The 22,814-nt window shown below is 39.8% G+C and overlaps 2 protein-coding genes across 6 annotated transcripts in view; both read left to right on the top strand.

Moving 5' to 3' along the window:
* Positions 1–6,163, top strand: part of LGR4 (leucine rich repeat containing G protein-coupled receptor 4) — a 90,726-nt gene extending 84,563 nt beyond the window's left edge. For all 3 annotated transcript variants that reach the window (XM_061479189.1, XM_061479188.1, XM_061479190.1), the window contains 2 exons: positions 92–166; positions 3,178–6,163. In XM_061479189.1, coding sequence (XP_061335173.1) covers positions 92–166; positions 3,178–4,454 — 1,352 coding nt within the window. In that variant the 3' untranslated portion in view covers positions 4,455–6,163. The remainder of the gene's footprint in view (positions 1–91; positions 167–3,177) is intronic.
* Positions 6,164–10,212: 4,049 nt separating this feature from the next.
* CCDC34 (coiled-coil domain containing 34) overlaps positions 10,213–22,814 on the top strand; it is a 31,874-nt gene continuing 19,272 nt past the window's right edge. For 2 of the 3 annotated variants that reach the window (XR_009747718.1, XM_061479158.1), the window contains exons 1-3: positions 10,214–10,503; positions 15,339–15,471; positions 17,067–17,174. Coding sequence is in view for 2 of the 3 variants with exons in the window: in XM_061479158.1 (XP_061335142.1) it covers positions 10,313–10,503; positions 15,339–15,471; positions 17,067–17,174 (432 nt within the window). In the remaining variant the exon portion in view is untranslated. Of the gene's footprint in view, positions 10,504–15,338; positions 15,472–17,066; positions 17,175–22,814 lie in introns of all 3 variants that reach the window. The other variant, XM_061479159.1, reaches the window with a different exon arrangement.

Here is a 22,814-nt window from a genome sequence, read left to right as displayed (position 1 = left end):
TTCAAAGGGCTACCTCCATCCTAGGCAGCTTTGCTGAATTTCACTTTTTCTTCCTACAATTAACCTGGTTTTCATTTTTACTTGGATACAGCTGATGCAGATGTTCTAAGAAATGAGGAAAATGAGGAACTGGGACAGACTATTATTCACTGTACACCAGCAACAGGTAAATCTTATTATGTGCTTTAGCATGATGTTATGCAAATAGCTGTCTGCAGAATTACATGTTTCATTCCTCCTAGTCATTCTGTACACAGAACATGAAATTCTACAAAGCTTGAGTGAAACTTCAGTTGATGTCAGTATTGTTTTGGATGAACAGTCACAAAGATTTGGCTCAGCTTTAGACACATAGCACTATACTGGAGAACTATACTAGGAAAAAACAGAACTTTGTTTCCATAAGCAGAACAAGCAAGACTGTAATGCTTGTATTTAGAACCTGCTGTGTTTAATGCACTGCCCTCTAATTCTGTGTTACTGTTGCCAAAGAGATGCCTGTACGAATGCTCATCTGCTTCAATGTGAAGTCAGCCTGTGCTTTAAAAGCTTAACTCAAACTACTGTCATGGGTGGTTTTAACTAAACTTGATTATCTTTGCAGGAGAGAGAATGGGGAATACTTCAGCTAATCTGTTCCCCAGCCCTACTGTAGCTGCATTAACTGACAGCAGAGGGCTGTTACAGGTAGCATCTTAAACTGCTACAGCTACCTGTGCAATGAGTATTCTTATTGGCATATCAGAACTATTCCAATTCAGGCTTGAACAGCCCAGGAGTGTTGAAAGTCTTTGATCTTGCAAACAAGTATTTCCATCCTTGGCAGCTTCATTGCTGCCCTTCAGCTTATCTTCCTCAAACTGCAAATTTCCACACATGGTTCTACTTGGCTCTGAAAGCATTTGCTGTGGTGCCCTACAACCTTGCCTTTGCCATGGGCTCTCCAGAGGATTCCTTCTGTACTTCTTATACCCTCATCTTTGCACAAATAGGAGCACACAGACAGGGGGAACGGCATACTTCCACAGAAGTTAATACTGGATGAGCAGGGGGGTTCCAAGTTTTGTTTCATTCTCTTCTCCTAAACTGGTGCTTTACATCCATTATGAAAATCTGTCAGCATTTCATCTCTTGACTAGCTCTGGCTTTAGTATACAGAATATCCCAAGGACTTCTTAATCACAACCAAAAGAAAATTGTGGTCAGAAAGTCAAAATACATTATTAATGTAGCCATATGTAATCTGAGAAATAATTTGACCAATGCTGCTTATTTGCTTTTGATCTTTTGTTCACAGAATGAGAATTCAGATGGTGTGTTACATAGGTTAAATCTTTAAAGCTTTTAGCTCTCTCTTTTTGCCCATGCCAGAGATGCTGTAGGTCTAAAAGGAAGGAAGAGCGTGTTCTACAAGTTCACAATTTGCCTTGTTTTTTACCAGTCCCTCCCAAACAACTTGTTTTCTATACCATGCTGTCATTTGGTCATAAGTAGGACACTCCACCCACCGTCTAAGCTCTGAATCATTGCTCATCTCGTAGATCCACTTTCTGCTTTGCCTAATGGCAGGAATGGATTGCTGAACAGTGGCATTCAAGTAGCATAGCACTGAAAGCCACGAAACTCTTCTTTCCCAGCATGAATTTCCCCCTGTGGGCTGGGAATATTGTTTAAAGGGGAGGGTAATTTTTAACTCTCAGGATAGCTAGACCCTGGGAGAAAGACAGGAAAATGTGGTGGATTTTTTTCTCCAAAGATGCCTCGCTGCACAGCTACTAGAAAAGTGCTTTTTGAAGCACAGCACTGACACTTTTACATTTCCTAAGGTGAAAGTCGTTTTCATTTATAAGTAGATTCAGCTTAGCATGTATTTTTGCATCACATGAATGTCCCGTAAAAATAATTATTCTGGCGAGGATGTCTTAGAAATATCTGTAAAAAAAAGGGATTTTACTGATCTGATAATCCAGTTAGCACCATTATTTCTTGCCCAGAAATGAAGCTTGCTCGTTTAAACAAACAAGCAGATTCTTTTTTGATTTGTCACTTCAGTAGTTTCTGGAAGTTGCTTTATGCTTTGGGAGATTTTTGTGCTGGCATTTAATCATTCTGCCTCGTTGCTGTTCCAGCCTGCAGGAGGGATGGGTTGTACTTACCTTTCACCTGCCTGAAGGGAGAGCATGAGCTGTGCAGAGCCAGGAGTCATAGGCTGAATCCAGCTCCGAAGCTCCAGCCTGAGGTGGTAGCACAGTCTGGGGCTTTCCTGCTCTGCCTTCAGCTCCCAGAGTGCCTGACCGCAGGGAGAGATCCCCAACTATTGTGCTTCGGACAATTAGCAGTGCTTAATGGGGATGTAGGAGGGGTTAAACTCTTCTAATTGTTACTTAAAATCAGTAGGATTTCCCTATGGAATAAATAGCAATTAGAAGGATTAAAGGGGTAAGCAGGAGCAGTGACCTTTCCTCCTTGTCTCAGTTCGTATTATTTTTCTTGTTGGCTGTATTTTATTATTTTTCTTAAGTGGCAAAAGAAGAAGCAGCAAAAAATCATTTTCCTGATATGGCTTTCCAAGCTCACAGTGCCTTTCAGTGACAAGGGTTGGGGAGAGGGCTTGTGGTGAATTCCTGTCCCTGTTAAAGCTGATAAATTGAATTTGTCAGCTGTTTTACAGATGCTTCCCTGTGACCAAAAGTTGCTCCACAAGGCATGTTTGCGAGTCATTTTTCAAGAGAACATGCTACTTCTAAAAAATTCTTTCACTTTGCAAGTTGGTTCTGAACATTAGCTTTTATTTGGTACCAGTGGTTTTTAAAAGAAGTATGAAATCTAAAGAAAACAAAAGGTATTTACCTGGCACTAATGAAAGCTATTTTGAGTAGCTGAAAGGTAATTAAGTTTGTTTAGGGAGCTTGTTTACATGAAGTATTCTCAAGTGACCATTCATCACTGTAATTATTATTTCAGGCATAATTAATTAGTAAATAGCTTCAGCAGAATAGTTTACTTTCAATTGACCTGTTTAGCAGTTCAGATGTGTGCTCTATTCATGAATTAATGAGGACTGCTCACGTAATACCTTTTGAAAACCTTGCTTATTAAGGCACAATTTTTTTCCTAAATTGCTTGTCCTTCTGTTTTGTTTTTTTGTTTGTTTTTTTTTTTTTTTCTTTCTTCTAGGTGCTTTTAAGCCTTGTGAATATTTATTGGGCAGCTGGATGATTCGACTTACTGTTTGGTTCATTTTTTTGGTTGCTTTATTCTTCAACCTGCTTGTCATGTTAACAATATTTGCATCCTGTACTCCATTGCCATCTTCTAAACTGTTTATAGGTCTGATTTCTATCTCTAACTTATTTATGGGAGTCTATACTGGTATTTTAACTTTCTTGGATGCTGTCTCTTGGGGAAGATTTGCTGAATTTGGCATATGGTGGGAGACTGGCAGTGGTTGCAGAGCGGCTGGGTTTCTTGCCGTCTTTTCGTCAGAAAGTGCCATTTTTTTCCTGATGTTGGCAGCTGTTGAACGGAGCTTCTCTGCGAAGGAGATCATTAAAAAGGGGAAAAGCAATCGCCAAAAACAATTTCAGGTTGCAGCAGTTTTTGCTTTCCTGTGTGCCATGGTAGCAGGATGCTTACCACTATTTTACAAAGCGGAGTACTCAGCATCACCCCTTTGTTTGCCCTTCCCCACTGGAGAAACACCTTTGTTAGGTTTCACTGTAACTTTAGTGCTCCTGAATTCATTAGCATTTTTGCTAATGGCTGTTATCTACACTAAACTGTATTGCAACTTGGAGAAAGAGGACCTCTCTGAAAATTCACAGTCCAGCATGATTAAGCATGTCGCTTGGCTAATCTTCACGAACTGCATCTTTTTCTGTCCTGTTGCATTCTTCTCATTTGCACCGTTGATCACTGCGATTTCTATCAGCCCTGAAATCATGAAGTCTGTTACTTTGATATTTTTCCCACTGCCTGCTTGCCTTAATCCAGTCCTGTACGTGTTCTTCAACCCGAAGTTCAAGGAAGACTGGAAGTTGCTCAGGCGCCACATGACCAGGAAGAATGGAGCAGTGGCAATAGCTGTCAACACTCAAGGGGGCTGTGTGACGCAGGATTTTTACTATGACTGTGGTGTCTACACGCACTTGCAGGGTAACATCGCTGTGTGTGAATGCTGCGAATCACTCCTGTTATCCAAGACTGTGCCCTGTAAACACTTGATCAAATCACACAGCTGCCCCGCACTGGCAGTGGTGCCTTGCCAAAGGGCGGATGGCTACTGGTCAGACTGTGGAACCCAGTCAGCCCACTCTGACTATGCGGATGAGGACGACTCCTTCGTGTCGGACAGCTCAGACCAAGTGCAGGCCTGTGGCCGTGCATGCTTCTACCAAAGCCGAGGGTTCCCTTTGGTTCGTTATGCCTACAACATACCAAGAATTAAAGACTGAAAAGGCCTTTTGCCATCAGCTGTTCTAATAAAGAGGTATAATCCTTCATAGACTGTTGCCTGTTTTGACCTTTCCGAGCAGGAAACACTTTTGTAATCATTGTTTAGTGTCACTTGTAAAGAAGGGAAGTGGGCAGTAATTTCTTGAGCCATACGTGAAAAAATAATGAAACAAATTAATCGATTGCCCTGACTGTAAATAATTGGTAAACCAAATTTGTTACCCAATATTTTTACTCTTTTTCCACACAATAGTGGTTTCTTTTATACATTTTTTTACATGCTAATGATACGTTTCCACATGGTACTCCAGTTGTACTTTGCTTCTGCTATTGGTGAGGTACGTTCTGTTGATTTCTTTTTCATTTTTCCTGCCAAAGCACAATTTAAAAGACAGCTGTTTAGTAGTAAAAGAAATTATTTTTAAATGTGACTTTTCTATAATTGAGCAAAAAACCTCTCTTGCTAGCTTTGTATAGTGTATTCAGCATTGAATCTCAGGATGAATTTTACTGCAGGGCCAAAAAAGGGATTAATTCTCCCACACATAACTGTGACAGCAATATAGGAATACCATGTTTATTTTGTATTTCAGAATACTCAATTTTTAACAAAAAAGTTTTGTTACAATCAAGCACTTGTAATCCACAATACCTGTAGATGATGAAATAAGAATATTAACAGCTGTCCGGAATAATAGGGTTGAACACATTTTTCCAGTGATGATGCATGACTTCAGGTGAACCACAGGAACTTGCTTTAGTATTAGGCAGCCAGGTCACACTGTTGGAAGGAGTATTGATGCATCGGGGGTGTTAGCGGTGCTGTCATTGTACACCGCTGTCTTTGCAGAAAGACCAGCTAATACTCTGCAGCCTGTAGAATGTTACAGTGTTGCAATAATACCTATGAATAGACTGAGATTTTAGCAAATGGAGGGAAAATGGAAAGCATTTTTGCAGTAAAGAAAAGCATTTTTCCAATTATTTTACTTAGAGTGAAGTACACTGTGCAGAGTCACTGATTTTCATGTAAATCAGTGCAATAGTTTTAAACCATTTAAGTCCTGAGACCCAAATGATTTAAGTACAATCAGCAGTCCATTTATCTATATTTAGTTTGAAATCGATTAATCCAAAGTTATGAATGCATGATTAAGTAAATATATGTATGTTTCTTGAACAATACACTAAATTTAAGAGCAAATCCACTGCCATCCCAGTTACTCTGGAGACATCCTCATTAAGATTTAAAGCTAGATTGCTGTTTTGAGAATTAAACTGTATATACTGTTCATACAATGAATTTTTATCTTTGTATTGTAAATTATTTGATAGAACACATGATGGGAAATGTGGCTTCAGTTCATTTTGTTAATTAAAGCTACCTCCTAAACAATAGTGGCTGCCAGTAGCAGAATGTTTAAAATGTGGTTTATATACTTTTTGCATTGTAAATAGATATGGTTGTATATTGTCACTGTAATAAAAATAGAATCCTTGTATATCAAAATCATGTAGTTTGTATAAAGTATGGGAGGATTATTTACTGTATTCTGTTAATTTTGTAAGCCAAAATATTCACATGTAAAGCAAAAGTGAAGAAAACCAACCCCGAGTTGTTAATTCTTATATTTACACTCATGAATATTACATCTGCAATTAGCATGGAATGTTACACTGAAGCAAATAAAGGGTATATGAATATTGATTGTTATTTTCTCAATTTTTCAAAAGTTTAAGGCTGAAAATGGCTCACATATAAAATTATTGAGCATAAATAATTTGTCATCTGCTCTCTGCTACATGTGGTGAGAATTTCAGGAAACAATTGCCAGAAAAAATAAGAAAGTTGCCATTTACAAGTGGATTTCTGATCTTGGACTAATGCTGACTCTTGGCATGCAAAAGGTTAAAACCTTCAGAGAAGTCCTTGCCCTTTTATGAAGCAGTCATAAAACACATACTGTGTTTGAGTTTAAATGATTTTGGAATGGCTTAGAAAAATATACAGATGATGAGTTTGGTTTTGGTACTATTTCTATGCTGAGAGTTGCAGGCAGGTTTTTTTAAAGCCATAGTTTTGTCAGAGCCTAGCCTGTTCCATGCTCCCTCTATCGGCCAGCCACTCACAGGTAACAGGAATACTTCCCACGGGATTACTTCTCAAAAAGGACAATAAATGTCAGCTGCCATTTCATAATCGGTAAGGAAGGAAGTCCAACCATCCAGCTTTCAGAAAGCCTGTTGTGTTTCCAAACAATATTCTTTGGTATGCATTGATTTCTTCCTCTGTTTTACAAATGAGTCCTCACTGAAATTCTATTAAAATGCTCAGATGTGATCCATTTGGTGTTCCAGTATTTGTATATCAGTCTGATTTTGGACTTACAGTGATGCTAGCAGTTATCTTTTAATGCTGTCAGCCCAGTGTCTTCCAACACACACAGGTTTTATCTACTGGTAGAGGTGAGAGATTGCTGGCAGTAGCTACTGAAATCAACATACCAAGAAGCAGTGCTGCAAAACTTGCCTGTCTCAGCATTGCCTGTCACCTATGGATGGTCACACAAGAAGAACCCAGAGAAATCCAGCTACCAGGTAATGCCTCTTTTGCTGTGTCTCCCAACTTAATAACTTTTAATTACACAGTTGTTTTTGATCTTTCAGTGCTAGCATAACAAGTTTATTTTTAGGAAGAGTTTTTAATATTGCCTTTCACATACCATGCAGTAGAGTCTGACAGATTTACTGTTAGTACTGACTTTCAGTTGAAGATGATTCAGTAATTAAGGAAGTGAAATCTGAAATGGGATAATACATCACAAATTGCTCTTCACTGTTGTATACTATAAGAACTTGGAGCATGAATGGACACATTTCAGATCTTGCATTCATGGCACAACACTACTATAAATTTAGGTTTTACCTAAGAAATAGTAGTTAATAATCACTGTGGCATTTACTGTGGGGAAATCATTTAGACTTTAGGGTAACAAAATGAGAAGTGAGTCACTGGTTTCCAGTAACAAAAGCATAACCTGTAAATGCCTTCAAAATTTCAGGCCAAAAAAGAGCAAGTAAATCTGTTCCTGACGCTTTTAAAGAGAAAAAGACTTTGTGCAGGAGCATGAATGAGCTAGAGAAGCGAAGGCTGTTCAAAAGGAGGAGGGCTGTGAGCATGGTGTATCACAGAGATGTTAATACACTCTGCCAAGAAGGAAAACTGAAGCAATTTATTGTCTTCTAGATTCCACAGCCTCTCTTCAAGAAGAACTACAAATGCAGGCACAAAAATAGCCAGTAGACAAGTATAGGCAGGGCTCGTTCAGCCCTGACACAGCACGAGCCAAGTAGTTTTCTTCCTCACTCCTGTGCTTGCCACATTGTTTTTCCCTACACTGGAATATCTGAAGACTCAGTGAGGCAAATTTGGCTATATTTGGTTCAAATTTTCTGTTGTAGTTTTTTTGTTTGTTTTGATTTGTTTTTTTTTTCCAGGTTGCAAGTAAAACTAAGATACACATTTTTCAAACTTTAGGCATCTTGTCTAAGCCTTATTTTGTGTCTGAATTTAGTAAGGTGAGTTTTTTAGTACTTACTTTTTATTCTTACGCTTTTTCTGTATTCCTGTGTGTAGGGGTGGAACTAAGTGTTAAATCTGAAAAGAATCAGATCTGATTCTTTTTATTAAATCTGTGTAGTACTAATCAGGTTGAACTGAGAGGTTCCTTCTCATGCCTCATAAGTTTTTGGAGACTGAGCTGATCAGATTATAGTTCAATTTCTAAATTTCAACTGTTACCATAAAGAAGATTTGGCAAATTCAGGTATTTCGTACAGTTGTCAGGGTAGTTAGTGATTCAGGGTAGTTGATTTATGCCTAGAATTTAATTCTCTTCTGTGTTAGTTACCTGTAAAATTGCTTCCTTAACATCATTTTCTATGTTAAATGGTTTTTCAGCTTCTGTGGATGGCAATTAGGGGTTACTTGTGAGCAATTTGTCAGGAGCGTTTGGATGTTCAGACATGCTGATTGGCATGACTGAACAGACAGAAAGTATAGGTCTGTGAATACATCACTCTGTCTTTACTCTGAATTTAACTCCCTGTTGCTAGATAGCTTTAAGTACTTACTCCATAGTCTATGATGGTGTTGGTTCAGTTAGCACTGAAAGACTGAATGTACTTTTTGCCATTTCTTTGGTGAGAAAATAAGCTGTTTTTTCAACAGTGGTAACAACCATAAGGGTGTGTATATATATTTATTAACTAAGCTCAGTTATTTGCAGCAACTTCATTGTGTCGGTTTCATTTTGCCCTAGGCTTCAGCAGAGTTGGAGATTAATTCCTGCCAGGGCAGATGTTTTTTAGAGGGAGGCTTTCCTATTATGGTGCTAAATTCACAGAATGAAGGTTTTGCTGTGAAGCATGTCCTCGTAACATGCTGTTTGTCTGCTTGTCAGGCCTTCTATGGCCATAGGAGTGGTGTACCTGAACCTGCAGGGTTGTTGTTTCAATCCTTACTATTTAACAAAGGACGTTGTTTGGGCTCTTACCATGCCTGTGTTATTAACTAGGGCAGAGTGGCTGTGGAGCAGGCTTGACAAGTTGGGCAGAGCAGTAAGAAGAGGGATAACAATGGTATTATTTTATACGTCACTTCTATTCCAGTAGCGATGCCTCAATCCACTGAAAGGTGAATTGGCTTTTACCTCCCTCTCTATAGGTTGTTGAAATGCATAAACCTTGTTACAATGCTGAGGTTTCTTAATATAAGCTACTTGCCCAATTCTTGTTCTTGAATGGCCAAGGAGGGGCTTCCCAGGAGGGAAGAGAAAGACTCATGTACGTGTCTTTGGAAAGATTGCAGCTGGTTGCTGTGTTGCCTTGAGATACTCATTTCCCAGTTTCAAGCCATCCCAGAGTAGCAGCTGTGGGTCTTCCATCAGAAGCAAGAGGTGCCCAGTGCAGTGAGCTCCAGAATTCCTCAATTCAGTGAGACAGGACTTTTTTGTCCTCCCAGACTGTTGCCAGTCTTCACTATGAGCTGGGCTTTAAAGCCAGGGAAGGTTTTCAAGCCTTCCTCAGATGGTTTGAAATTGCCTTGTTGAAATACTTGAAGTTTTCATTCCCACCGTGACCTGGAGCTTTGCTCTCAGTGCTTGTTTAACCATGTAGTAAAAACGTTTCTACTTCCTGGATGTCTTAGCAGCATGCAGCACAAACACAGACATTCATGTAAAACCATACGTGGTTCCTGTTTAACAAGGCTGAGGCATTGCACTGTGAGCCTTGTAAGAAGTCAGTCTGATGTGAAGTTTTCTTGTTGTAACTTTACTTGGCATGAAATTTACATTCTAATGGTATTTTGTTGTCTCCAATGCTTGAATCATCAGCTTACGTTATTTTAGGTGTCACTTGTCTTGGGCTTGGCTGTTGGAAAACGCTAGCTATGTTCTTCTGACATGTTGGAAATCATCATTTACGCGTGAGGTTGCTGGTTCCCGTTTATTGAACGGCTAAATGTGCAAAACTGTTCCTCAGGAAGAAAGAACAGCTGTACAGAGCTCATGTTAAGAGCCCAATGCGGACCAACGGGGACAGCGTCTCACGGGCCCGCGGGCCCCCTCAGCCGGGCTGAGGCAAGGCGCGGCCGGCGCAGGCGCGGGGCGCGCCGCGGGCGGGCGAGAAGATTGGCGGCGGGGCGTCCCGGTTGCCATGGCGGCGTTTGGAGGAGGAAGGGGAGAGGAGGGAGCCGCGGGGGCCGCCGGGAGAGCGGTGCTCTCTGGTGGCGGGCGGGAAGAAGCCGTTGACTGTTGTTAGGTGCTGTCTTCTACTCCCGGTTCCGCTCGCCGGCATGAGCAGCGGCGCCCGGACCCGCGGCAGGAGGAGGAGAGCCGTCCACCTCGTCCCGCCGTCCTCTGCCAGTTCCGAGGAGCTCCTCAGTCCCTCCGGCAGCTCCCCGCTCGCTCCCGCTTCCCCCCCCAGCTCCCCGAGCGGCGAGGAGGAGGAGGAGGAGCGGGCGGCGGCCTCTCGGGGAGGCGATAGGTAACCCCTGCGTCCGGGCCCGGGTTCGAGCAGGGAGCTCGGGGCCGGCCTTCGTGTGAGGAGCCGGACTCCTGCACTCGCCTCCCTCCGCTTGAGGCCGGAAGGTTATTTCACATAAATATAGATTTGTTTGCATAGATAAGTGCTTTAGGCAGCTCCTTCGTTTTTATGGTATCTTAGGAAGTTGCAGGTTACAGAAGGACCTTCTGTTAGCTACGTATTTTCATGGGCTTATAAAATACTTATAAGCTGTTAGCCTGATCCTCAGGGTCTTTGCAACTTTCAGAAGTACATCCATTGTTGTTATCCTTTTAAATGCTCTTAGAAACTAACAAGCTGGTTTGCCTGGTGTACCTAGCTAGAAGCAGTTTTGTGTGTATGCATTGCACAGGTCTTCTTCCCGTGGCTTAATTTCATTCCCTTTTAATTATATGCAAACTTAATATGTCTTCCTTCCTTGGGATCTGCTCTGCCTGACAGGAGGATAAATAATTCTTATTTCTCCCTTTAAAATGGAAGGGGGAAGAGCAGGGAGCACCTGTCTTATTCTGGAATACTCTCTTCACAATGGAAACTTTGCAGATCTGTTCAGTAACTGATGGTGGATGTTACTAGCAAGTGGGATGAAGGAAGCTGAACTTCACAGGGGTGCAGGGTCTCAGTGTGGCTCTCAAGCTTCCATGAAGGGCAGTGGAGGAATATATACCACACAGAACTTTCCTTACAAGCATGTCTTGAAAAAGATGCTAAAAGTCCAGGGAAAGTATCCAAATGTAGTCAGGGAAGCGTCAGACTGAGAAGGATAATAACTAGCTTATAGTACTTCCTGTTTCAGGTTTTGTTAATTCTCCTTTTACTCCTTCCCAGCGAGCAGCAATGTTCACGTACTTTGAAGTTCTGTAGCACTCGGTTCAAACCACTGCATGTCTTTGCAGCTTGAGATGCTGTTTGAGACAGCTCTCAATTTTAGGGCCTGTTGCTGCCGTATTCCCTGACAGCGGTAAGATATGACTGAAGACGACCTCTGTTAGGGCCTGAGCCTAAACAATCTCGTTAAACTCTGCGGGCACAATATAGACTTTGCTCATGCAGACACTGCATCTGAATAATACTGGTCTGTGTTGTAGTAAGTGTCTACTAAATGTTCATTTAGCAGTTTCCTTGTATGACTGCCAAGATCTGAAAAGTATAATAATAAAACCCACTTCTTACAGCCACTACCCCCCACCCCACCCCACCCCCCTCCGCAATATGTACACACTCTCTCAGAGTCTTTTTTGTTGTTGTCCTCTTAAAACTGCACAAAAATTAGCCGGAGGCAGACATTTAATGTGTGAAATGCAATATTTGCAAAAGAGAAAGGCCTTGTTTTCAGCCTTGTGAAACGGTGTTAGGCATTTTCATACTTTCATTATGGATCAGGGTTATGTTTGATGGCATGACTAAAGTGAATATATGGTAAATGATAATCACAGTGTTCTGTTAATCAGACTTCAGTTCTAATGCCAAAAGGATCTAATTTAAGATGTTTATTTAAAAAGAAATGTGCACTTGAGCATATGGTACATTAAGTCTTTTAATTATTCTGAAGAAGGTCATAGCTGTGAACATATTAGCATTTCAGAAAATGGTCCCATGAAATTCAGGGTCTGTGTAGCTTGAAATACATAATTGGTGTGCAGGGAGAGTGTAGTTGGATGCTCATTGAAGGATTGGATTCTGGTCTGTGCTACAGTGCCACCTGAGAGCTTTAGACACAGTAGTGCAGAGAGGAGAAATGTGTCGCCTAGCAGTTTTTCATATTGAGCTTGTGTTGCCTTCTGTTTTAACTTCATTTTCTGATAATTCTTATTTATTGCATACAGCAAGTTTTTAACATTACTCTGATTCTTTTTAACTTTTTTTTTCTTTTAGAAGTCAAAAGCTTCCACTTTGTAATTACTGATACAAGAAAACACAGTAAATATTATTTTTCTTACTTCTGTCCTACTAGTATTTTTCTCAGGTTGGTTTAATATGTCAGCATTATTCTAGTAGAAGGTGTCTCAATGCAAATCATGCAGAGCGAAAGAATGTATTGAGGAAGTATCCCTGCCCAAAATGTCAAGTCTGGACAAAGTTGTGTTGGTTTCCTAAATTTGAATGCATAATACTTTTATCTTTTTCTTTAATAAACTTTCAGAGAGCTGTTTTCTAACAAGATGTGCTCTTATGAATTCTTAAGTTGCATCCCTTATTATATGTATCTGTTTAAAAACTGTGTTAATTTTTAGGTCTTTGTTAATGCTGTAGCATAAAAGCCCTGGTGTGCAGCAGGAAGTACTGGAAAATGCTGGGCTTGGGAGTGCTTGGACTGTGCTGTGTCTGTCCATGCATTGTCTTTGTGTCAAGGTGTCCTGCTGGTTCCACTGTGCTACATTTCTGTGGCAGCACAATATAAAGAGGGTTTCTCTTAGGGGAAAACAACCCTTTTCCGAATTAGTTTCACTGTGAGTCAGTTCTCCTGGGTATGTTATGGCTTGGCCAGTGAATAGTCATGTTCACACACACACCTGTGGGTAACAATAATAGACATTAGGACCAATGACATTGTCCCCGAATGCTTTATGTCACAGAAGTATATTCTAAAGAGTACTGGGATGTAAAACGGTTTGGCAACAGAGTATTGCTGTTCCCTGTGGATATGTAATACTTTTATATTGATTAAAAACAGATATCTTATGCTTAAAAGTTATTTCAGGAGCATTAACATAATATGCTTGTTTGGATGCCTATTCTGTAACTTGAATTCAGTAAACAGAATTACTCACTGTAGTGAAGTAGGTAGGTGTTTCCAGAACCCATACATCCATATAAAATACTAAAATGAAGTCTAGTTTCACTGCTAAGTTGTAAATAAAAAATTCTGTATAAGATTGAAGGAATCTTGTAAAGAAATCTACTGGCACGTTCTCAGTTTTCATTGACTTTGAGCTGATTGTACTGTATTATATATGAAATAGTTCATGTATGGAATATTTTAAAAGATATTTCTTGCCTGGGGCTAGGATTGCTGCATTATTTGTGAGTACAGAAGTTAGGAGTTATGCAAGATATCCTATTAAAAGTTTAATAGAACCTTGTATAATATCATCAAGTATTGTATGCAAGCCACATTTGTTAAGTATGTGACCTGGGCTCAGCAGCAGCAGTCATTTTCTCTCCTTCTTAGTAGCTGGTGCAGCGCTGTGTTTTTGACTTTTGGCCTGGGAACAGCACTGATAACACCGATGTTTTTAGTTGTTGCTAAGTAACGTTTACTCTGACCAAGGACTTTGTGAGCCTCATGCTCTGCCAGGGAGAAGGGGAAGCTGGGAGGAAGCAGAGACAGGACACCTGACCCAAACTAACCAAAGAAGTATTCCATACCACAGCACATCATGCGCAGGATATAAAACTGAGGGCAGTTATCCGGAAGGGTTAGATCACTGCACGGTTGGGCTGGGTATCCGTCAGTGGGTGGTGAGCAGTTGTATTCTCTTCCCTTTTATTTCCCTTATCATCATTATTATTATTGGTGGTAGCAGTAGTGGTTTTGTGTTATATCTTAGTTACTGGACTGTTCTTATCTCAGCCCCTGGGAGTTACATTCTTCTGAGTCTCCTCCCCATCCCTCTGGGAGCAGGGGGAGAAAGGAGGGGAGTGAGAGAGTGTCCTGGGTTCAGCAGTAGCAGTCATTTTTCTCCTTCTTGGTAGCTGGTGCAGTGCTGTGTTTTGACTTTCGGCCTGGGAACAGAGCTGATAGAGATGTTTAGGTTTGGCCAAGGACTTTGTGAGCCTCATGCTCTGCAGGGAGGAAGCAGAGACAGGACACCTGACCCAAACTGACCAAAGAGGTATTCCATACCACAGCACGTCATGCCCAGGATGTAACTGGGAGTTAGCCGGAAGGGCTGGGAGACTGCAGGGTTGGAGGAGGTATCGGTCGGAGCTTGGTCGGGCTTGGGAGGCGAGTTATCGGTCAGCGGGTGGTGAGGTGTTGTATTCTGTTCCCTTGTTATTTCCTTTATCATTATTATCATTGGTGGTAGCAGTAGTGATTTGTGTTATACCTTAGTTACTAAACTGTTCTTATCTCAACCCGTGGGAGTTGCATTCTTTTGATTCTCCTCTCCGTCCCTCCGAGAGCAGGGGGAGGGCACGAAAGGGGGGGAAGTGAGCGAACGGATTACCTGACTGGGTTTAAACCACGACAGAGAGAGACTGTGTGGCTGAGTTTAAACCATGACAGTATGTTTCCTGTGAAAGGTTTTTAGGGTGGACAACTTTACCTGTTAGAATGAATGGATTCTTAATACTGAGATTGTTTGATATCATTAATCCAGTTCTATAGGACATGAAAGAAGAAAAAGCATTCACGGTTATCCTTTGCTTATGCTAAAGGCCACTTTGTACATGGAGCCTCTCTGTGACCAAGAACAGGGTGTTAATGTTGATTTCCTTTGGTTCCCTTGGTTGTGAGAAGGAAGGTAACACTTTGATGTTTCTGGTGTTAGTTTCTGTGGTTTCTGTGTAGTTCATAAGAGGTAATACTTAAATCTCTTGCACGGTTTGGAACAGGGTGGGGAAAAATGACTAATAAGCTAGAATTTACTAAGTAGAAGATAAGGGGGGTGGTCAGAGGTGCACTATATATGCCATTTATTCATTCTGGGGATTGCTAAGCAAGTAAAAAAATGGTGGAATTGCTGTCACAATATGCCATAAAAAGAATGTCATTTTGCAAGGCAGCAGCACTGCTTAAGTTTTCAATGAAATATAGGTAATGTTCTGTTACATTTCTCATTTTGATTCAGGAAGGCTGAAGACTCTGACATAGCAGAAGAGAAAAAAGAGTCACCTTTGAAAGATAACCTTTCACCATGGGAAGAATGGTTCATTGGAAAAGAGAAGGAGCTACGTGCCCGCTTACAAGCTAGAGCTACAGAGGTGAATACATGCAGTTGGCTCAGTGTTAAGTCTAATAGAAGAGAGCAAGCACAGGAATTATTTTTTTTTTTTTGGGTTGTGGAAACCCAAGTAGTTTTATCCATTATTTTTTAGTGTTTTGGGCTTCTGAAGCATTTGTGTTTGACAATGCTGACGTGATTCACGCTACGTGCATTCTCTTTTGCTGAGTGTTATGCTCCACACATGCTTAATACTCTGCTTATCCAACTCCCAGGTAATGGGACTTTAAAGTACTCAAGCATTTATATAATTGGTACCTTAATTTTCATCATGAGTACATACGCAGGTAGTAAAACACGACAGGGTGTGTGCTGGGTGTAAGTGTGCCAAGCTACTTGGTTAGATATAAGGCACAGTGTTGTTACCCACTTAATGTGTAATTATACAACTGTTTGGTGTCCTTTCCCAGGATAGGTTCCCCTATCCCAGGATTTTTCCTTCCTTCTATATTTTGCCCCCCTGCAAATTACATGTTTTGAATACTGGGGCTGGGGCAGAATTAAGTGCAAGCTGTATCTTTTCTTGATTAATGTATTTCTAGCTGCAGTTGATTAGATGATACTGTAAGTATTGAGTAGTGATTAGAACAATCACATCAAAATTAGATCATTTGTCACTTCAGTTACTGATTTACTGTTTGATCTTGAGCAGTGTCCTAACCTTTCTGTGATTGTCTTTAGCTGTAAAGTGAATAATGTACAGCTGTTCTGTGTTGTTTATAAAACACCCACTGCTGGAAGGTTCTGGAACAGTTGTTGAGAGGTTAGCATAACACCAGAATAGTTTGTTAAACTTGAGGAATATGGTATGATCTGTTAATATTCACCACACATTTAATGACTTTCCCTTTAGATTCAATTCATCTCTCCCTATTTTAATTTTTAAATACAAAAAATGAGCCAAAGTAATTTCTGGTGTCATGTAAAACATATAGTTTGTGTATGGAGTTCTCGCATGGTCTTGATGAGTAATCAAAGCAATTTATTCTTGTGTATCACATAATAGCATTTATACAGTACTAAATGTAATCGAGAAGAAATCCCTCATATATTAAGAACAGTTGTAGGATAAGCATTACTTAAAGCCATGTAGAAATCAGTGGAATAGGTAAATGGTTTAAAATTTATTTTTAAGATTTTAAAAGCATTAGATGTTAAACTGCAATATATGCAACTCAAACAGCTTATATCAATCAACCTTTTTGTAAGATGCCAGAAGAGAACAAAGTATGTAATTGTGATATAAAAATGTGTTACTACATTTGCATATAAAAAGTATCCTAAGAAGAAATTGTGAAGTCCTAGGTCTTTCTCTGTCCTTATGTTGAGGACAACAGAACTGCACACAATGCTCCAAGTGGAAATACTTATTTCCAGTTCTTATTCTAAAAATTTCACACTTGCGTTTCCTAATATTTGTGTTGACTTTCATCCATCTTTTCCAAAATCTTAATGACAGAAAAATATCTAAGTCTAATGGTTACATTGTTTTAACTGCAGCACTATTTCCAATATTGAGTGTATTGGTGTAGGCGGTCACCACAGATTTAAGATGTATACTTTTTCTTTAATTAGGAGAAGAATATACAGCTTGAGAAGATGAAGCAAAAGCAAGAATGTGAAAGGAGGAAAAGGATAGCTGAAGAGAAGCATAAGGAATGGGTCCAAAAAAAAAGAGAGGAGGTAAATACTGCTTTGGCTGCAAATACTCAAGCAAGTACCATGCTTTAAATAAATCTATGTAAAATTTACTTAGACTGGACAACCTGTTGTTAGTTGGAATGAATGGCTGTTTCAGTTGAGAATTCTAAAACCATGCCAACGCAGTTAGACATTTTTCCAAGACTGATTTCTTTTTTGTTTTTTTTTTTTTGCTTTCTATAAGGTATAAAGAGATTTGTTTTCTGAGTAGTCATATAACTGACAATTGGCCTACATCTTGTGCAGTAGCCTTCTGCTAGTTATAGCTGGAGTCTGGTCTTCAGTATACCTTACTGTTTGTGACTTCCTAGGTTCAGTGTGAAGCATTTTGGGTTGAGTGTGTGTCTTGATTGTCTGCAATGTCTTGTGCACCAAGTAGAGCCAGAAGAAGTTTGAGTCAAGTACCCTTGTGGACAGGCAAATAGTATGCTAGAGTTCAGAGGGATAATTGAAGTTTGAGGCCAGATTCAGGAAATTATCTGTAGGCCACAGTATACAATTGGGAATTCCTTCATCCAAAAAGTCATTTCTGAGGGGGATCAAAAATTTTTTTAAGTTCTCTTGAGAGGGATGTCTGTGTCCAGGGTCAGAATCGGACACAATCAGTGTGACACCATACAGCTCTATGTTGCACAAAGCAAGGCACAGAAACGGGAATGCCCCAGATGCTTGGGTTTGTTCAACCCCTCGTAGTTCATGGGCACATGGATTCGTTGGCTTACGGTCTTAGCAATGCCAGTTGTTTCCTGTTCTGTACTCTGGTACTGAATAAAATGAGATGAAAATTGAGTAAAGATATCACAGTGGCACTAGCTGAGCTGGATATCCAAACCTTATACGTTTGTCTTCACCATTTCAGAACTCAGGATTCAGTCTACAACTGCTAGAATTACCTGTGTTTTGATCTAACCTAGGTTACTCTTAGTCTCCACGCTGACTGGATGATTTGCATAAACCTACTTCAGAACCAGTCCTGCTCTAAGAATTTGTTATGATGTAAAAAGGATTCTTCCTTATTCAAATACACAGCAAAAAGTAGTAGAAAATTTATTATTCAGCACTAACAATGCTGTTCTCTTCTAAAATGCAAATTAAATTGTAGGTGTCTGTGGCTATTTCCTGGCTTGGAAGAGTTTGGGCTGCCTGTTAAAATTGTTCACAGTTCAAAACAGTGAAAATTTTCATTTTCTCTCCTCCCTATCCCATCTTCAGCTTCTGTCAATTTCTACCTGCTTGGGTGCTCTTTGGACCTTTGTCCTTGTGGGTTTACTGAGCTTCTTCGCTGTTATTAATGGGAACAGGAGGGGTTTTTTTAATGCTAATCAGGTCAGCCCAGAGGACGGAGATAAAATGTAATTGTGTTTGGAGTTTATCATGTTAGATTTTGGAAGGATAAGGTCATCCTTAGGCCATGTCCCAAGCTTTTACCAAAAGTAATCTGATTTTCATTAAAATTGTATGATTCATTAGCTAGTCTTTTCTGTAAACCACAGAAAATGTTCTTGATTGAAATCAAGAACAAACTGAGCTTAAAAGCTTAGCTGTCTTTAGGATATGCTGCATAGACCTTACCACCTTTTCCACAAGATTTTTTTGTGGATCTGGACACAGGCTGAAGGATAAACATGTCAACTCAATGACTAAGAAGGTGTTTAAAATTGCATGAGGATCTGCTCTGTGATTTTGCCAGGCACAGACATGAGACTGGCTGGCCTGTAGTTCCCTGGGTCCTTTTTTTTTTCCTTTTTTAAAAATGGGGTTGTGTTTCCCCTTTTCCAGTCAGTGGGAACTTCACCAGATTGCCACAGCTTTTTGAATATGATGGATGACATAGCCACTTGCTCCACCAGTTCCCTCAGGACCCACGGATGCATCTTGTCAGGTCCTGTGCCCTTATGCACTTTCAGGTTCCTTAGATGATCTTGAGCCTGATTTGCTCCTACAACAGGTGGTTCTTCATTCTCCCAGTCCCTGCTTTTGCTTTCTGTCACTTGGGCAGTGTGGCTGGAGCTCTTCCTGATGAAGTGGAATGTTTGTGCATAAAAGAATTCTGCTGTTTTCTGTATGCCAAGCAAGTTTTCTTGCATTTTATTGCATGGCAATGTCAATTGTGATACTTTTGCTGTTAAACATAGTGCTTTTGGGTCAGGTTAGGAAGCAAAGCTTGAGCCCCATTCACTGGCAGTTTTCTTTTTATTGTTTTAATATATATTTAAAACTATATGCTGTGAATTTTTTGATGTTTCCAATTATTTTACATAAGCTATTTTTGTAAATAAAGGAACCATAGCCATTTAGTGTTCTATGTAAATAGCTTTCGTGATTTGAAAGGTTATAAATGAACTAGAAGTAATATTTTGAAATATGAACTATCAAAGAACATTCTAAGATGTGAAATATGTTTATGCAAATATGACAAAATTTTCCAGCTCAATAGGAATTGAAAGTTTAATAAAATTAACTGTCAGGTGCTGTCCTGGTTCTACTAATGCCTTTAGAGTTTCCAGTAAGATACCAGATCTCTGGAGGACAAAGGTAGTCTTGTATTTTCTCTCTCCTAAAGTGGAGTCATTTTTGTATAAACACAAGTCTGTTGGACTTGTTTTGATTTAGATGTAGTAGAGCTTTATTTTTTAAGAAGTCACTGGAATATCAATCTTTCATCTATTAAAATCAATATTTTAACACTAAAATATCTCCAAACATTCCTTTGATTCCAGAAGAAAATTTGCACAAACCCGACATGATTTTGTATATAACTAAAACTTCTTTTTCTTAGTTACTGATAGATTTATTAATAAAAATAAGGTGGCATGACTATAAATGCTGAGCAAGTAAAGCTGGTGTTCAGTGTCTTGTTTTCATTTTTAAATTGGCCTTGATTTGAGTGGTATGCAGGACTGAACAGCAAAGCCATTAGAATATGTCTTAATCTTTCAGGATTGTTAATTAGTTGCTTGGTTGCTAATTGCTGCATTTAGTCTCCAGTTTGGTTGAGAGCCCTTGTGTAGGCAACGAATAGCTGAACCATGAAGTTTGAAAAGAAGGGAATTGATGTCCTCAATTCCTATCACATCACAGAACTGAATCTTGCATAGGTATTGAAAACTTAACTACTGTCTCATTTTTTTCAGGTTAGAATTAATGCTCATGAAAGCTTAGTTTCTCTATGTAAGTTCATTCTGGTGCTTTATGTGTTGTTTTTTTTTCTCAGCAAGAAAGGACCCATACTTAGAGGAATTAAGTTTTTTATTGAAAATAAAACCAAAGAATGCCTAGAATTTATCATTGCAAAAAGAGACCCTTGAAATCTATCATTTCATGCTTACCTATTGACTTCCTGTAGATACTGAACAGATCAGTTAACTTCAGTTGTTATTCTCCACCATTGAATAAGTTAAAAAAACTCTAACAACCACTAACACCACCATTACTTCACCCTCCTCTGCAAAGCTACTTCATTCTTAGAATGCCGATAGAATATGAACTTAGAAATATCTAGTGTGTTCAATTTGTATATATGCATATGTGTACATACAGAAACGGTGAGATTGGAAAGGACCTTTAAGATTATCAAGTCCAACCCTTACCCCCGCACTCCCAAGTCCACCACTAAACCATGCCACTGAAGACCTTGTCTACACGTCTTTATATTACATATTGTGGGTTAGCTCCAGTAGGCAGCTCAGCTCAGCCCAGCACAGCTGCTCGTTCCCTCCCCCACAGTGGGACTGGGGAAAGAATCGGAAGGGTAAAAGTGAGAAAACTCCTGGGCTGAGATAAAGGCAATTCAATAGGTAAAGCTAAAGCTGTGCACACAAGCAAAGCAATATAAGGAATTCATTCCCCACTTCCCATGAGCAGGCAGATGTTCATCCATCTTCAGGAAAGCAGGGCTCCCATCACCCATAACAGTTACTTGGGAAGACAAACACCACTACTCCCAGCATCCCTCCTTTTCTTCCTTTCCTCCAGCTTTCATATGCTCTGGGTCTGGGATATCCGTTGGGTCAGCTGGAGTGAGCTGTCCTAGTCATGTCCCCTCCCAACTCCTTGTGCACCCCCAGCCTGCTTGCTGGTGGAGTGGTATGAGAAAGAGCAAAAACCTTGAAGCTGTATAAGCACTGCTCAGCAGTAACAACAGCAGAACACTTGTTTCCATCACAAATGCAAAGCATAGCACAACAGGAGCTGCTATAAAGAAAATTATCTCCATCTCAGCCAAAACCCAGTACATATGTAATATATGTATTTGCAACAGTAACTGCTATCTCAAAAGTAGAATGATTGCATTCCCAAAACCATGTAATTCTGAAACTCATGCTGTTAGCATCCTTGTCATTGGTCTTTAACTGGCATATAATACTTTGTGCTATATTAATGTGATACCTATATTAAGGTGATAGCAAAGTTATAAGAGCACAGGTAGTGAAGTTACACATTTTATATTGAAAAAAATCATTCTAATACTAATCTTAATTTGACTCTATCATTTCTAATACTTTCTGCATTGTTCTTACAATTTACTTTGCTATTGGCTGGTAGTCTTCATAAGAAGGAAAAATCAGTATGAAATGTGAAAGCCTAAGACCAATACACTGTCAAATAATGAGTGACAATGAGAACATTGCAGCAGACTTCCCTTTCTTGGTGTGCCTCATGATTCTTCTCAGAAGAGAGAATTAGATTCCAGCTGTTACTCCAAAGACATTTTGTTTAATGCATACTTTATCTCACTATTGTAACAGAGAACACAGATGGTTCAGCAGCTTGACCGTGACTTTCAAGTTAAAAAGTCATGCTCACTCCTGCTCTCTTTCTCTCATCCAATGGATTGTTAATTATTTGGTGAGGAGTGGTGGTACCTCTTCAACAGAAGAGGTGGAGAATCCTATCATCCCAGCCTGCAGCTTGGTAGATGGAATCTTCTCCCCACAGTGGGACATGTTAGTTTGAATTCCCTCAGGCAGAAAGGCAGTGACATCTGGATTTTCCCTGTCCTAGGTTAATGTTCTAACAGCTAATGTTCTCAGTCAAAGCAGTGGTTGCTGCTACATTTTATGTAAAGTCTGATGTGCTGTGGTTTTTGCTGACAGTTTAGACCTGAAAGAGATTCTGGGACATTCACCTTGTTTAAGACTGAACCCTTTCAAGAAAGTACTTGTGAGGGAAGCTTAAAATCTAGCATGCTTTCCACTCCTGAGAACCCAACTGCGTTTAAGAATTCAAGTTTCCTGTTTATTTACCTAAGTCTGTCTTTACATAGTTAAACTCTCTTTGTGACTGGGCTTAATTAAGGAGTTTTTGTCTGCATATTGTGGGGTTTTCCACATCTAGACCTAGAGTGCTTTACAACGTACTTTACTTTTTAGCACAGTGTTGATGTGTCTTCAAACAAAACTTTTCAGTGAGGTTGTGCATAGCCAATGCCATGCTTATAACTGTACTTCGTACCTGGCTCATAATTTTATCCAGACTTACTTTCTACTGTAAGTAGAATGAAATAATTCTTAATGTTTAATGTTAGAATGAGTTTTAGATATACTTCTGGAGGAGGAGGTCAGAGTGGCAGATGACTGAAATAGGAATGCCTGTGTGTTTTAACAGAATTCATGGAGTCTG

This window comes from Pezoporus flaviventris, unplaced genomic scaffold (assembly GCF_033815535.1).
Source record: "Pezoporus flaviventris isolate CSIRO_AGI_PZ_B2104156 unplaced genomic scaffold, CSIRO_AGI_Pfla_v1 ptg000143l, whole genome shotgun sequence".
NCBI classification, from domain to species: Eukaryota; Metazoa; Chordata; class Aves; order Psittaciformes; family Psittacidae; genus Pezoporus; species Pezoporus flaviventris.
The sequence above is the reverse complement of the archived record's forward strand: the minus strand, read 5'-3'. Positions and strand labels throughout refer to the sequence as shown.